Below are 13,956 nucleotides of genomic sequence, written 5' to 3'. Positions count from 1 at the left end.
CTATTTCTCAGTCATTATCGGGCACTAACAATGCTCTGATGTAAGGAAGTTCCAGCAAACTTACCACAAACAGGGCAGGGCAGATAACTGATCTAACACCAACTTTAAGTTGTGCTTATTTAAGTTGTAGATTTATAACATTTAAGAGACATTATTAAGTCATCTAGGCCATCCTTCTGTAAATGAAGGATCATTTGTGAGGTACTGGTGGGAAAGGGAGAAGATTATATTTTGCTCAAGTAAGCTTTTAATGCTAAAGTAACTTTTAGTGTTGCCTTTTTGGTGAGGCACTCTCCATTAGAAATACTTATTGAAAAAAACAGATCAGCTGATTGCGGGCAGGGGGCCATGAAATAATGTGAAAATACTTTTGAACCTTCATTAAGTCCTAGAGGTTTAGTCTGTATACTGAAATAACAAAAAGCATAACCTTTAGAGAGGTCAGTTCGGCTTTCACATTTCTAAGTTCAGCCTCTCTTTGCTCTAGACTGAGTTTTAGGTTTTCTTGCTCTTCTGTAGAAGATTCCTTCTGTTGCTCTTGTATTTGGCTTTCATAACATGCAAGTTTTTGAGAGATCTCTTCAATACAAGCTAGAAGATCTTGTTTTTCATTCCTTGCTTTCTCATTGGCACTCTTCATCTCTTGGATGTCTAGCTGCAAGGCTGCTTTTTCTGACAAAGCTCCTTCTAATTTTTCTGCTAAGAGACACTTTTCTTTTTCAAAGTTTTCCAGCAAAGATCTGAGCTCTGCACACTGAACTACATTTTCTTCCTGAAGTCTCTCAACCTTCTGCTGTAAATTAAGAACTTTTTCATCATTCTGCAAAGTAAGGCTCTGTTTTTCTTCTTTCATTTTTGCCAAGGATTCATTTGCAATCTGCAGTAAATAAATAGCATCATGTTCCTCATCATCATCTGAAAGTCTGGACCCTATTTGCTCAAGCAAACTGTACAGCTGAGTTTTGACAAGTAATGCACGTGCTTGTTTGTTTTCAAGCAGCATAGTTAAATGGTCTTTTTCTTCAACAGCAATTTGTAATTTCTTTTCTAAACTTTCAGCTTGTTCTTTAAACACTAGCCAATCCTCCTTTTCAGAGGCAACCTTTTCCAGATTACTACTTATTTTGTCTTTTTCCTTATTGATTTTCTCATTTTCCTTATGAAGAGTATATGCTTGAGATAACAGACTCTTTCTATCAAGCGAGAGAGCTTCCATTTGTTCCTCTAATTGCACTAACTTTTGGTTATTCTCATCCTTCTCTTTTAAAGCTTCTTTTAGTGTCTCTGTTAAATCCTCTACATTTTTTTTCAGTTCACTGTTGCACTGGTTAACACATTCTGCTTGTTGCTGAAGTTCCAGGACCTTTTCTTGTTCTTTTTTACACATTTCTTGGAGATTTTCTACTTTTTCACCTGAACATTTCAGTTCACTTAAAATACCATCTTTTTGAGAGGCAAGACTGGTCACCTTTTCCTCCAGTTCTTTTATTGTGATCTCTTTTTGATCAAGAGAGATCACCATTGCCTCATTCGCCTCCTGAAAGCTGACTATTTTATGCTTAAGTTCTTCCGCCTCAGCTTGTTTAGATGATAATTTTTCTGCTTCTTCCTGAAGACGACCCACTGTTTCAAGAAGAACATCCTTTTCATTGAAAGCAGCTCTGAGTTTCTGCTGTAGCTCACTGACATCAGAAGCTTGCTGCTGCTTCATTGATTCAAACTCCTGACTGATCTTTCCAGCTGATTCCCCCAATTCAGTTTGTAGAGTTTCCAGGGTTTCCCTCAAACTCTCATAATTGAACACTGCTTCTTCCTTCTCCTGTATGAGCCTTTGATACTGTTCCTTAAGATCCTGTATTTCAAAAACCAATACCATATTTTCTTTTTCTGAATTTGACAATAAAGTCTGATGTAGTTCCGAAATCTCTCTCTCTTGTTGTTCTCTCAGACTTTGAACTTCTAGGTTACGCTCTTTTTCAGTGATTTCATATTGGTGTCTTGTTGCTTGGAGCTCTGATTTTAGTTTTTCAATTACACAACAATGATCTTCTTTAGCAAGTTGCAGTTCATTAATTTTAAACTCCAAGTCTTCCCGCTCATGAAAATACTCATCCTTTGTGTGCTGGATTTCCTCCTCCAGTTTTAACTTAACATTATTCATATAGGTTAGTTCATCTTTTAATATACTGTGTTGAGATTCCAGTTCTTTTAAAATATGTTCTAAGTGTTTGACCTTTTCTTCCATTTTTGTGTCCACATAAGTGTCTCTTTGTACATCTGCAACATCTGTCTCATTTTCTTTATTTTTATTTACAGCTTCTCTTAGTTGTTCCAATTCATGTTCATATTTCTCATTACTAGCATATAATTCACCCTTCATGCTTTCTTCTTTTACCAAGTGCTGCTCTGTTAAGTCCAGCTTTTGCTGATTTATCTGGTTTCTCTCCTCTTCATATTCTTTAGAAGTGGCTTCAAGCTGACACATCAATTCTGAAACCTCTTGTTGGTGTGCACCCTTTAGTTGTATAAGCTCTTCATGCAGATTATTGATTTCACTACAGTAATGTTGAGAATTATTTTTGATAACTTCTTGCAGATTTTCAATGTCTTTGTTTTTATCCTCACTGATAGCTTCCAACTGTTTATTCAGACATAAAATCTGTTCCTCATATGCATGCTTAATTTGCTGGACCTCTTCTTGTAGTCTTTTAGTTTCCTCTTGTTGATTACTATGAAGTTCAAGCTGTTCTGCAAGCCCCATTTGTTTCTTCACTTCTTCCTGCAGTTCTTTCTGCAGTTTGGCTAAGTCTTCATTGTATTTGGACTGTGCTCTTACTACTTCATTCTTAAGGCCTTCAGTATCTTTCAAGTGGTCAATGCTTGATTGTCCCAACTGCTTCTGCAGTTCTTCTGTCTTAGTTACAGCAACCTAAAACAAACATATATGTCAATAATTACGTAGAAAGAAACAGACAAACTAAAACCAAAAATAGATGAAAACCCAGTATATGACTTCCCCAACTGAAAAATCAGTGACAAAGTAATTCATCTGCATAATAAATGCCATTTGAACTCATGCTAATGTGGAAGTTAGATATTAGTAACTAAACTGGTTAAATTTTACAACCTAATAATTTATCAAGTAATTCAGATACCTGCAAACTTGGATATTGTGATCTCTGAATTGCAAAGGTCTCTGTCTCATGGATGACCAAGGAAATCGGGAAAGAGTTTGGAATAAACGAGTCCTTGATATTGATTAGTGTACCAGAGATGGAAGTCATATTAAGTTCTGTGGCCTAAGAAGAAATACCTTAAAATCCTAAATTATTTGGAACAAGGAAATGACATTTGAGGACTTAATTTAGAATGGGAGAAAAAAATGTACAAGCAAATTAGGTGAGATAAAGGGCACACTAGGAACAGCAAACTCACTGCAGGATGCGTGGTCAAAAGACAGAATGTAACAGTGTTGGCAAGTTCAGAGGAGAAGCTGAAAGGAACGTTTTAAGGTTATGATAGTTATTGGATTCTTTCTGCACTTTGGTACGGTCTGACTATTATGCTGGTGGACCAGATGCCAGCTCATGCCAAGGTCACATAGATTCATAGACTTTAAGGTCAGGAGGGACCATCATGGTTATCTAGTCTGACCTCCCGCACATTGCGGGCCACAGAACCTCACCCACCAACTCCTGTAACAGACCCCTAACCCCTGGCTGAGTTACTGAAGTCCTCATATCATGGTTTAAAGACTTCAAGTTACAGAGAACCCACCATTTACACTAGTTTAAACCCGCAAGTGACCCACGCTCCATGATCAGAGGAAGACGACCCCCCCCCCCCCCCCCCAGGATCTCTGCTAATCTGACCCAGGGGGAAATTCTTTCCAGAGCCCAAATATGGTGGTCAGTTGGACTCTGAGCATTTCAGCAAGTTCCACCAACCAGACACCTGGGAAAGAATTCTCTGTAGTAACTCAGAGAACCTCCCCACCTAGTGCCCCATCACTGGCCGTTGGATACATTTTCTGCTAGCAGTCAGAGATTGGCTACATGCCACTGTAAGCAGTCACATCAGACCATCCCCTCCATAAACTTATCAAGCTCAGTCTTGAAGCCAGTTAGGTTTTTTTGCCCACACTACTCCCTTTGGAAAGCTGTTCTAGAACTTCGCTCATCTGTTGATTAGAAACGTTCGCCTAATTTCAAGCCTAAACTTGTTGATGGTCCCCAGGCCTTGACTGAATACTGAGAACTACCTAGCTGGAATCAGTCTGGTTCACCTGTATGTTAGTATTGTTACAATAGGTATTGGGAATTCCAACGTGTTTAGTGTGGAAACTTTATTGAATGCTTGTGAGTTGCTGAAAGCATTACTCTCACTTATAACATCTGTATCCCATATGGTAAGGTAATATTTGAGGATTTGCACTGTAAGCCTTTTTAGCTGTGTAAATCACTAGACAGGAGAAAGACCTTAACTAGAATGAAATGCTGGTCTCCAACAGAAGGTATTATGTCCCTCCCAACAAGGAAGGAGCATCAACACCAGACAGATTGGAGTGGAATATTAAAGAGGACAAAAGATTTTGTTGTTTACTCTCTCCCACTCCCCATGAAGATGAGTTTTGGAAATGAATTCCTCCCATCTGAGTTTGCAGCTCAAAGCAGAAGGGGGGAAGGGAATTAAAAACCCCTACCAAGGAGGAACTGTATCTCATTGCTGCTTGGATTTTGGAGGCAGGGTTTCTAGACATAAGCAAGGAATCCCCAGCTGCTTAGCCTGGGTTAGCTCTAAAGGTCATTGAAGCTTCTATAATAAGGAAGCTCTATATTACCTTTTGAAACTTAAGATTGTAACTCATTTGTGTATGTATGTTTAACTGTTTTAACCTTGTGAATAACTCTTTTTTCCCTTTTCCTATTCATAAATCTGTATGTAGTTTGTTATAGGATTGGCTACAAGTGTGGTCTTTGGTGTGAGATCTAAGGAGCAATTGACCTGGGGTAAGTGACTAGTCCTTTGAGACTGGAAGTAACCTGACTGCTGTTGTGATTCGTGGTATAAAGGACCATCTATCACAAGGGTAGGCTTGCCTAGGTGATGAGATAGATTGGAGTGCCCAAGGAGTCTGTCTGTGACTCCATATTTAAGCTGTTATAGTGCCCGAGGAGTTTACATTTGAAAATTGATTGGTGAAATCTAACTACAAAACCCACAGCCAATTTGGGGTTGTGCCCTGGTTCTTAATAGTCTGCCCTGAGGTTGGTACTCACCAATGCTCCCTCTAATATTTTACATCCATGTGTGGAATGAATTTTGTTATGTACACCAATATGGAGGTGATAATTGGTGGGGGTTGGGCCAAGGGGATTAGGGTGCAGGGTGTGTGTGTGAGGGCTCTGGCTGGGAGTGTGGGCTCTGGGGTGGGGGTCGGAGATTAGGGGTTTGGGGTGCAGGAGGGGGCTCAGGGCTGGGGCAGAGGGTTAGGTTGTGGGGAGTGAGGGCTCTGGGGAGGGGCTGGGGATGATGGGTTCGGGGGGAGGTGTTGAGGTCTCCGGCTGGGGATGTGGGCTCTGTGATGGGGCCAGGGCTGAGGGGTTTGGAGTGCAGGCTGCCCCGGGGCTGAAATGGGGAGAGAGGACTCCCCACCAGCCCTCTCTTGCCACAGCAGCCTAGGGCTGGGGGAGATGCACCTCTCTCCTCCCCAGTCCAGGCCCTTGTGGCGGCATGCCTGCATTGCCCTTGATAGCCTGGTGTGCAGCCATGCAGCTTAGAGGCAACTTAGGTACCCACGCTCCTGAGTCAGGGCAGGACAACTTGACACTGACCATTTAGTCTGTGCATAACCCATTTGTTTTAAGACTTGCAAACAGGTATTGTAATAATTTGGGGAAAGTATTTACATGGGTGATTATAATTAAAAATATACAAACTGTGAGTATTATTAACTAACAATGAACAAAAGAGAATGAGGGAAAAAGGGATTAAAAAGTGAACCATACAATCATAATTATTAAACTAGAAAACAAAAATACTATGGACTAGAAATGTTTATAGCAGAAACATGTTATTGCTCATTTCATTACCTCTGCTTCTTGTTTCCTTTTAGCATTTTCTTTTTTGAGGGCTATGCACTGCTGCTGGATCTCTGCTTTTTCCAGAAGAACAGCATCCAGCCTTTCTGAGAGCGCCTAATTTGGAGAGAGAGTGAGAAGACTGTTGGAAAAAAATATGAAAATGCAGAGTCTCAGCAACCTTTGTGAGGCAATGCTACAGAGCTCAGATATCGGCCATGAGATTTTCTGCACATTGTGCAACAGAAAACCAAGCCCATTACAGTAATTACTCTGTCTTCTCTCTATGGAATGAAGGTATAGTGACAGCTATACTGCTAACAAAACACCTCTCACAGTTAATCTACTGAGCAGAATGAACTTGCTACATTGGAAAACTGGTTTCCTATTTTATTATTTATACCTCCAGAAAAAAAGCTGTGTGTAAATAATTGTTTTAACCATTAAACTAATATTTAAACAATCTGAATCTTGTTTCAGTAGTTTACAGGTTCTTACACTAACTTTTCATCTGAGTAGCTACACAAGTTACTACACTTTCAGCAAGATAGATGCTTTCACTACTAAACTCAAAGTGCCAGTTCAAATCTAAAAATAGTTGAAAAGTGTATTTATTGTGTATTATTCACAAAATAAAAAGCACTTTAACTGTTGGACTGAGTAAAACTGCTGCCCCATTTCTTTATAGTGGCAGTGCAAATGTTCATCAGGAGCTGGACTACTCTCCTATAGAAGAAGAAACTTAAGAAAAGAAGATTAACATTTTACTAGTAATTTTTCATAAAACGGACACAAAAATTAATATTTCCATATATGATGCAAGACTCACAAGACACTTGGTGGAGGATGATAAAGAAAGTGTCTTAAGTGCATGAGAAGGACTGGTCCCAGATAGTCTGAGTAAAATAGTTTGCTATTCAGTAAACACCACCAGTGGAAAGATTTCCAGGGGTCATTTATTATGTATAGTACTTCAAAAACAATTATATAGTCCCACCTGAATAATATCATCAGCTCCTCCAGCAGGTGGTTTTGATTTGAGTTCCATCTCTTTTTCCAATTCTAAAACAAAAAAATTATTTATATAAAAAAAAATTCACCATAAGGTTGTTTCACATTTCAAAGAGCAGCTTCTAACTCAGAAGAGAATCTGTAACTTTATGAGATTATAAATATAATGAATGTATTACAATAGTATAGTAATGACATCAAATTTTAAAAATTTCAAAACACCAACTCAGTGTAAGTTAAGAATTTCCTGGCATATTAGTATTCAAAAGTCACAGTCATCAAAATGTACATTAGGCTGAAACTTGGTATATAAAAATGTAGTATTTGCCTTAAATAGATGGGTTAAAAGTTGTGAAGCACTACATCAGTGAAAGGAAAAAGCAAAACATTTAGTTCTATCTCCACCTGTGACCCTCTGAGGCCCCTGCTGGAGGCCTTGTGGCCCTGCCACACCCCACCCAAGAAAAGGGCAGTGGAAAAAGTCATCCAAGCTGTCAAATTGGCTGCTCCCTGCAGCCCCTATCAGGGCCCAGCAGACTAGTATAAGAAGAGCTGCAGGGCCAGCATGAGATCAACTCCTTGCTGGAACTGGAGGAGTGTGGCTAGCTGAGGGAGTGACAGGACCTCGGCCAGAGCAGAGCTGGCAGAAATGAGGGTGGGGGAAGAGCAAGGAGCTCTGGGCTAGTTGTTGGGACTCCATCAGGACAAGGCCCTGAGATAAGGGTGAAGAAGGTGCAGGGCTGTGGGGAAGTGGCCCATGGAATCAGAGCAGTGGCATAGCTTAGATAAAGGGACATGGCAGATTGCTCCTATCTACAGAGTCCCTGGGCTGGGACCTGGAGTAGTGGGTGGGTCTGGGTCCCCACCCCCATTAGGCACTGAGGGAAGTGGCCTGGACTTTGAGGTGCCCCAGAAGGGGAACTGAACTCTTTAGTGGCCCAGCAGGAGAGCTGGGGCCTGAAACACCCAGAGAGGGCAAAGACATTGCCTCCTGGGGGAAGCCCCGAGTACAGCTCAATACCAGGGCTGAGATCACTGATAGGTTCTTAATTAGTCCCGTAGTCTAAGCCCAAAAAGGCCTTCAGCATGAGTTCTCAAACTGGGGGTCGTGACCCCTCAGGAGGTTGTGAGGTTGGGGGGAGGGGGGGTTGCGAGCTGTCAGCCTCCACCCCAAACCCTGCTTCACCTCCAGCATTTATAATAGTGTTAAATATTAAAAAAAGCTGTTTTTAATTTATAAGGGGGGGGAGGGTCACACTCAGAGGCTTGCTGTATGAAAGTGGTCACCAATACAAAAGTTTGAGAACCACTGGGCTACAGGGAGAGAAAGTGCAGGCCTGCACACACTCAACCAGGGGGCACTTGCGAGAGGTGAGTGAACCCCTCTACACTACCATCCTCACGCTTTTTTCTAAACCAGATAAGCTTTCCCATAATTAACCCAAAATGGTGTCTGCAATCTTTTACTATTTCTTTTCAAAAGAAGCAACACTGAGTAATTACACAATAGCTAACTTACTTAAAAATATTATTGTACCCCCAAGACAGGGTTGCATGATAATGATTTGTGTTTAATATTTAAAATCAATTATTTGGCTTGGAGTTTCCACCCTCCCTCCGCCAACATCAAAACTTGCTACTGTATGCCATGACACGAAAAAGCAATCACTCTATCAAGTATGGGGAGCAGACACTCAATGAAAGGCCCACTTCAAGATACAGTTCAGTTATTCTCTTAAGCAAGTTGTTTTCTCCCATCACACTCCTCCTTGCTTGGTTAGTAAAATTTACTATAAGATCAATGCAATGCCTCTTCTTCCCTCCACTCTGGGATTTCTACCTCTGTCCTCTCACAGAAATAGGGAAAATGGAACAAAACGGGTTGCTGGAAAATCTAAGTTTTTCCCCTGGGAATCAAATCCAGAGGTCAAACACTGTAACAGAGAACACTACCATTAAGTCAATACAGCAGTCCCTTCCCTCTACACCCACTTTTTTTTTTTTTTAGAGTACATCTCTACCCCGATATAACGCGACCCGATATAACACGAATTCGGATATAACACGGTAAAGCAGTGCTCGGGGGGGGGGGGCCTGCACACTCCGGTGGATCAAAGCAAGTTCGATATAACGCGGTTTCACCTATAACGCGGTAAGATTTTTTGGCTCCCGAGGACGGTGTTATATCAAGGTAGAGGTGTAATACAAAAATCTTGGAACAGCCAAATAAATCCCTTTTCTGTATGGTACCTGTGCATCTTGACTTCACTTTCTGCATAAGCATCATTTGCTTCTTCGCAAATTTGATGAGATCTTCTTTGGACAGTGTATCCAGCTGTAGAATGTGATAGGGAAAGCATGTTTTGTAATCTATGCCTGATGACTATAACACTGAAAACAAGGAATATTAAATGTCTGACTTTCAAGATATTAAAATTTAGGGAATGAAACACGTCTTATCATATGTCTGTAAGCACAATTTAAATGTATAATGCAATATAAGTGACCCACTAATTCTACATTAACTCTTACAAGTTTACTCCACAGGGCTTAAGTAGGCAATATCAATGTGAAAGTAAGACTCAGTTGTGAAGGGTTAGCATTCAGAGATGGATTAAAAATCTTCAAACAAGTAAAAAAAGATAAGGCCTGCCAAATTGAAAAAGCTAAGGAGGCATTTGAGAATAATGTAAATTGCTGAATGTTTTTAACATGGCATGCTGTCTTAACATTGTTGTACAAGTGAGAAGTAAATTTAAATGAAGAAATCTATACACTAAAGAAATGAAAAGTCCATTGTTTGAACTGGATGCTGCCAAGTGTTTTCTAAAGGGTTAGTACATTTGCTTCCAGTAAGAACTGCCAATAGCATTAACAAGATTTTTCTTCAGCATTCTCCAAAGTTTAACAGGGCTCTCTAGGTTTAACAACCACAATTTAATTTTGGCAAATAGAGTAGTCAATGTTTACCTTTTAAAATTAATCTCTCTTGACTATTCCCCCAGTAGCAGCTAGTGTAGCAGGTTGTAAATCTGTCCAAATCAGTTATATTTGTAAAGAAAGTTTACCTTCGATTTACCGCTTCCTGGTGTGGCATAGGAAGCCACCATATCTTGTCCAGCATCTTGTACCTGAAAAACAAAACAGAGCACAGCATATCAGAACTGAACTCTTCATTAGACTACTAATGGAACTGGTTAAGAGCCTGTGGTACCCTCACAGTAATTAACAGCTCTAGTAGAACTTGGAACTCAAGAAAATTAAGATTTAAAAAGAAGAAGAAGAATGGAAGAAATGAGTTCAGACATCCATCACAGATAGCTGGATCAGGATAGATGCATCACAGCATGATGTCGTGAGCCAATATATTCTTAGAAATCTGTCTTTTAGATATGGAATTTCTATCCAAAGAGCTGGTATACATAGGCTGGGCAAAATCTACTTATTTTGTTTACAACTGGTCCGGAAAGTATGGCTTGATAACTTAGCAAAAGACCTGCCTTAAAGATGTGGACAAATGAAAATGCTAGTGGAGGAGCAGCATTTAAATGAACAGTGATTTTATGGTAGGATCTCCCAAACTACATTCAAAGAGGTTTACATCATCATCTTGGTCTGGGTTTGGAAGGTGATTTAATGTTCATGTATATTTGGGAAGATAGAATAATAGTAATGCAGGGCTGGAAGGAATCTTAAAAAGTTATCAAGTTCAGCTCCTGGCGCTAAGTAGACATAGACCACCCCTGACAGGTATTTGTGCAACCTGTTCTTTAAAACATCCCTTGGAAGCCTATTCCAGAACTTAACTAACCTTATCGTTGGAAAATTTTTGCCCAATATCTAACTTAAATCTCCCTTGCTGCAGATTAAGCCCATTACTTCTTGTCCTATTATCAGTAGAGACAGATCAATTAGTCACTGTCCTCTTTATAACAGCCCTTAACACATTTGAAGACTTGTTATCATCGGTCTTCTTTTCCCAGTTTTTCAGCCTCTCCTCATAGGTCAGATTTTCTAAACCTTTAATAATTTTTGTTGCTCTCCTCTGGACTCTCTCCAATTTGTCTATCTTTTCTAAAGTGTTTTGACCAGAACTGGACACGGTGCTCCAGCTGAGACCTCCGCCATTGCTGAGTAGAGCAGGACAATTACTTCCCATGTCTTGCATGAAACACTTCTGTTAATGTACACCAGAATAATATTAACCTTTTTTTGCAACTGCATCACATTGTTTACTCATGTTCAATTTGTGGTCCACTATAATGCCCTGATCCTTTTCAACAGTACCATCTAGCCAGTTATTCCCCCATTTTGTAGCTGTGCATTTGATTTTTCCATCCTAAGTGACTTTGCAGTTGTCTTCATTGAATTTCCTCTTGTTCATTTCACACCAATTCTCCAATTTAAGGTCATTTTGAATTCTACACCTGTCCTCCAAAGTTCTTGCAATCCCTCCCAGCTTGGTATTATTAACAAATTTTATAAGCATACTCACCACTCCATTACCCAAGTCATTAATGAAAATATTTAACTGAACCAGCCCCAGGACTGACCCCCACTAGATGTACCCTCCCAGTTTGACAGCAAACATTGAAAACTACTTTTCAAGAACAGTCTTTCACTTTATAGTAATTTAATCTAAATCACATTTCTCTAAGTGGAGGACCTACACTTTCCTTCATCTTTCTCTTGCTCCTAATGTATTTAAAGAACCTCTTCTTAGTGCCTTTTATGTCCCTTGCTAGGCGTAACTCATTTTATGCCTTAGCCTTTCTGTACATGCTTGTGCTCTTCTGTACTCTTCCTTAGCAGTTTGTCTGTTTCCACTTTTTGTAGGATTCCTTTTTGATTTTCGGGTCATTGGAGAGCTCTGAACATGAAGAGACACTGCTAGTATAAGCTCAACGTTCAAGCAAGGGCATATGAAAAAGGGATTGGGACTCCACACACAGACCTTACAGCAACTCTGAACAGACAGGATGAGAGACAGAGTAAGCTGTGTAGCAACACAAGACTTTTCTGCCATGCTGTAGGTAGTATTTCCATAATATACAAATTGTATGCCTGATTCACCATTCTTTTCACACTATCAGACCAGATGAATTTACTTTCATGTTTATTTTACATGAGTAAAATTTTGATAGTCTATTTTACTAATTTGCAATTAAATCAGCTTCTAGTTAGGTAGGTACAATGCAAACAGATTACACAGAAGTACCAATCCTAAACTACAGTTTTGTAGAAAATATACCAATTCTAGAAATCTTTAAACCAATCATACCAAACTATGCCATGTTCTGAGATGTGATCACATAACTTAACAGTTATGTATCAGGAAAGTCCAGGGATCACACTGGATTTTTCAGTTTATTCCACATGGCAAATACAAATGACTTGAAACTTCCTTTGGAAGTATCTTTGTTTCTCTTTGTAACTGCAAAAAAGTTACATGAAATATAAGTGCTTGTGTGTGATAGAAATTACTTGACACTTGCCATTATATTTATGTAGTCACTGGTTATTTCATTTGACCTGCAGAACTGAAGAAGTCTATTCATTTAGCATACTTCTAAAATATTGTCAAGGTCCCGCAGAGCTCTTGAGTGCTCTTATTAGACTTTATAAAACTTCTAAGTCGGTATTGATCTAGTCACCCCCAACTGTGGTCAGGATGGAATTTTACCTCCCACGGTGACACTGACTAACCCAGCAGGTGCATCACAGTGTTTTCACTTTCCTCTGAAGCAGGAGATTGGCTCTACTCCCACAAGGAAGATACCAGACTAGAAAAGTGCATGAGGTCTGGTTTACTGGGGCAATCATCATCGCCCTGCTGTTACCATAAAACAGTCACAAGCAGTGTGAAGTGGGAGGATGTAGACAGTTCTCCTCCTGCCAACACAGAAACACCTCTGACGGGCAGTTTTCCAGCGGACACTCGGTGACCCCTCTCTGCTCGTGGTGGCTTCCCAAGAAGAGTTGCCACAGGGGCCGGGCTCCAGGCAGAAATGAGGCTGAACTCTCGTTTTATAAACAGACTCAATGTAAAGCCGGGGGTGACATTACGGCTTCCCTGTAGCCCCTCACAGCTGCCAGGGGCGGCGGTCGCACACTGTGGGGTCCCCCCGGGAAGGAGGCCGGGGGGGGGAGCAGTTGCACATGGGGGGAGGGGTCACCCGCGCTCTCCTCCGCCCCGCCTGGAGAGCGGGGGGGGGGGGCGAGCGAGGGGGGCCACGCGCCCAAGGTCACACCCAGCGAGATGCTGCCGCGGCCCCAGTCCCGCCGCGTGCGGGGTGTGGGCGCCCGCCAGTGACGGATTAATTCGCCCCCCCCCGGCCCCGCTCAGGGAGAGCAGCGGCCGCCGGCCCCTCCCCAGCGCATCAGCCCGGCGGCGCCTCCCCCGGTACCTCCATGGCGGGGCCGCTCCCGGCGCAGCGGTCGGGGGGGTTTCAGCGCCGCTGCATCCTGCTCCCCGCTTCCGCCTTCGTCACCCCCGCGCGCCTTCTACGTCAGCACCCACGTCAGGCCAGAGGTCGTAGTTTTGGGCCCTCCCGGCTGTTTCTATGGTAACCAGTGACCATGGGGGTGGGTAGCCCGGGCCCGCCCATCTCCTGAACCCAGGCTCCACCCCCACCTCTACGGGGCTGCAGCCGCGACGTGCCCCGCCCTGCCCACAAGCCCTGGGGCAGCGGCGGCTCCAGGCGGCCACGTCCGTCCCGTGACTCCGCATCGTCCATCGAGCCCCCGCGCACCGCAGCTCGCTGGGCGAACCCCAGGCGGGTTAGCGGTCCCGTGCCACGCCGCTTCCCCCTTGGGCAAGGGGGGGGATAGTCGCACACAGGGGCTCCACCTGCAGGACCCTAGC

General features: G+C 42.1%; 1 protein-coding gene across 1 annotated transcript in view; it reads right to left on the bottom strand.

Annotated features, from left to right (window-relative positions):
- The window catches only part of GCC2 (GRIP and coiled-coil domain containing 2), a 41,106-nt gene extending 27,513 nt beyond the window's left edge, over positions 1-13,593 (bottom strand). The window contains exons 1-6 of the mRNA XM_065405922.1: positions 13,499-13,593; positions 10,160-10,222; positions 9,342-9,426; positions 7,078-7,142; positions 6,093-6,197; positions 431-2,929 (exon numbers count right to left, since the gene is read on the bottom strand). Of these exons, the coding sequence (XP_065261994.1) occupies positions 431-2,929; positions 6,093-6,197; positions 7,078-7,142; positions 9,342-9,426; positions 10,160-10,222; positions 13,499-13,504 (2,823 nt within the window). The 5' untranslated portion in view covers positions 13,505-13,593. The remainder of the gene's footprint in view (positions 1-430; positions 2,930-6,092; positions 6,198-7,077; positions 7,143-9,341; positions 9,427-10,159; positions 10,223-13,498) is intronic.
- Positions 13,594-13,956: the final 363 nt, after the last annotated feature.

Source organism: Emys orbicularis, chromosome 1, assembly GCF_028017835.1.
Source record: "Emys orbicularis isolate rEmyOrb1 chromosome 1, rEmyOrb1.hap1, whole genome shotgun sequence".
In the NCBI taxonomy this organism is placed as follows: Eukaryota; Metazoa; Chordata; order Testudines; family Emydidae; genus Emys; species Emys orbicularis.
The sequence above is the reverse complement of the archived record's forward strand: the minus strand, read 5'-3'. Positions and strand labels throughout refer to the sequence as shown.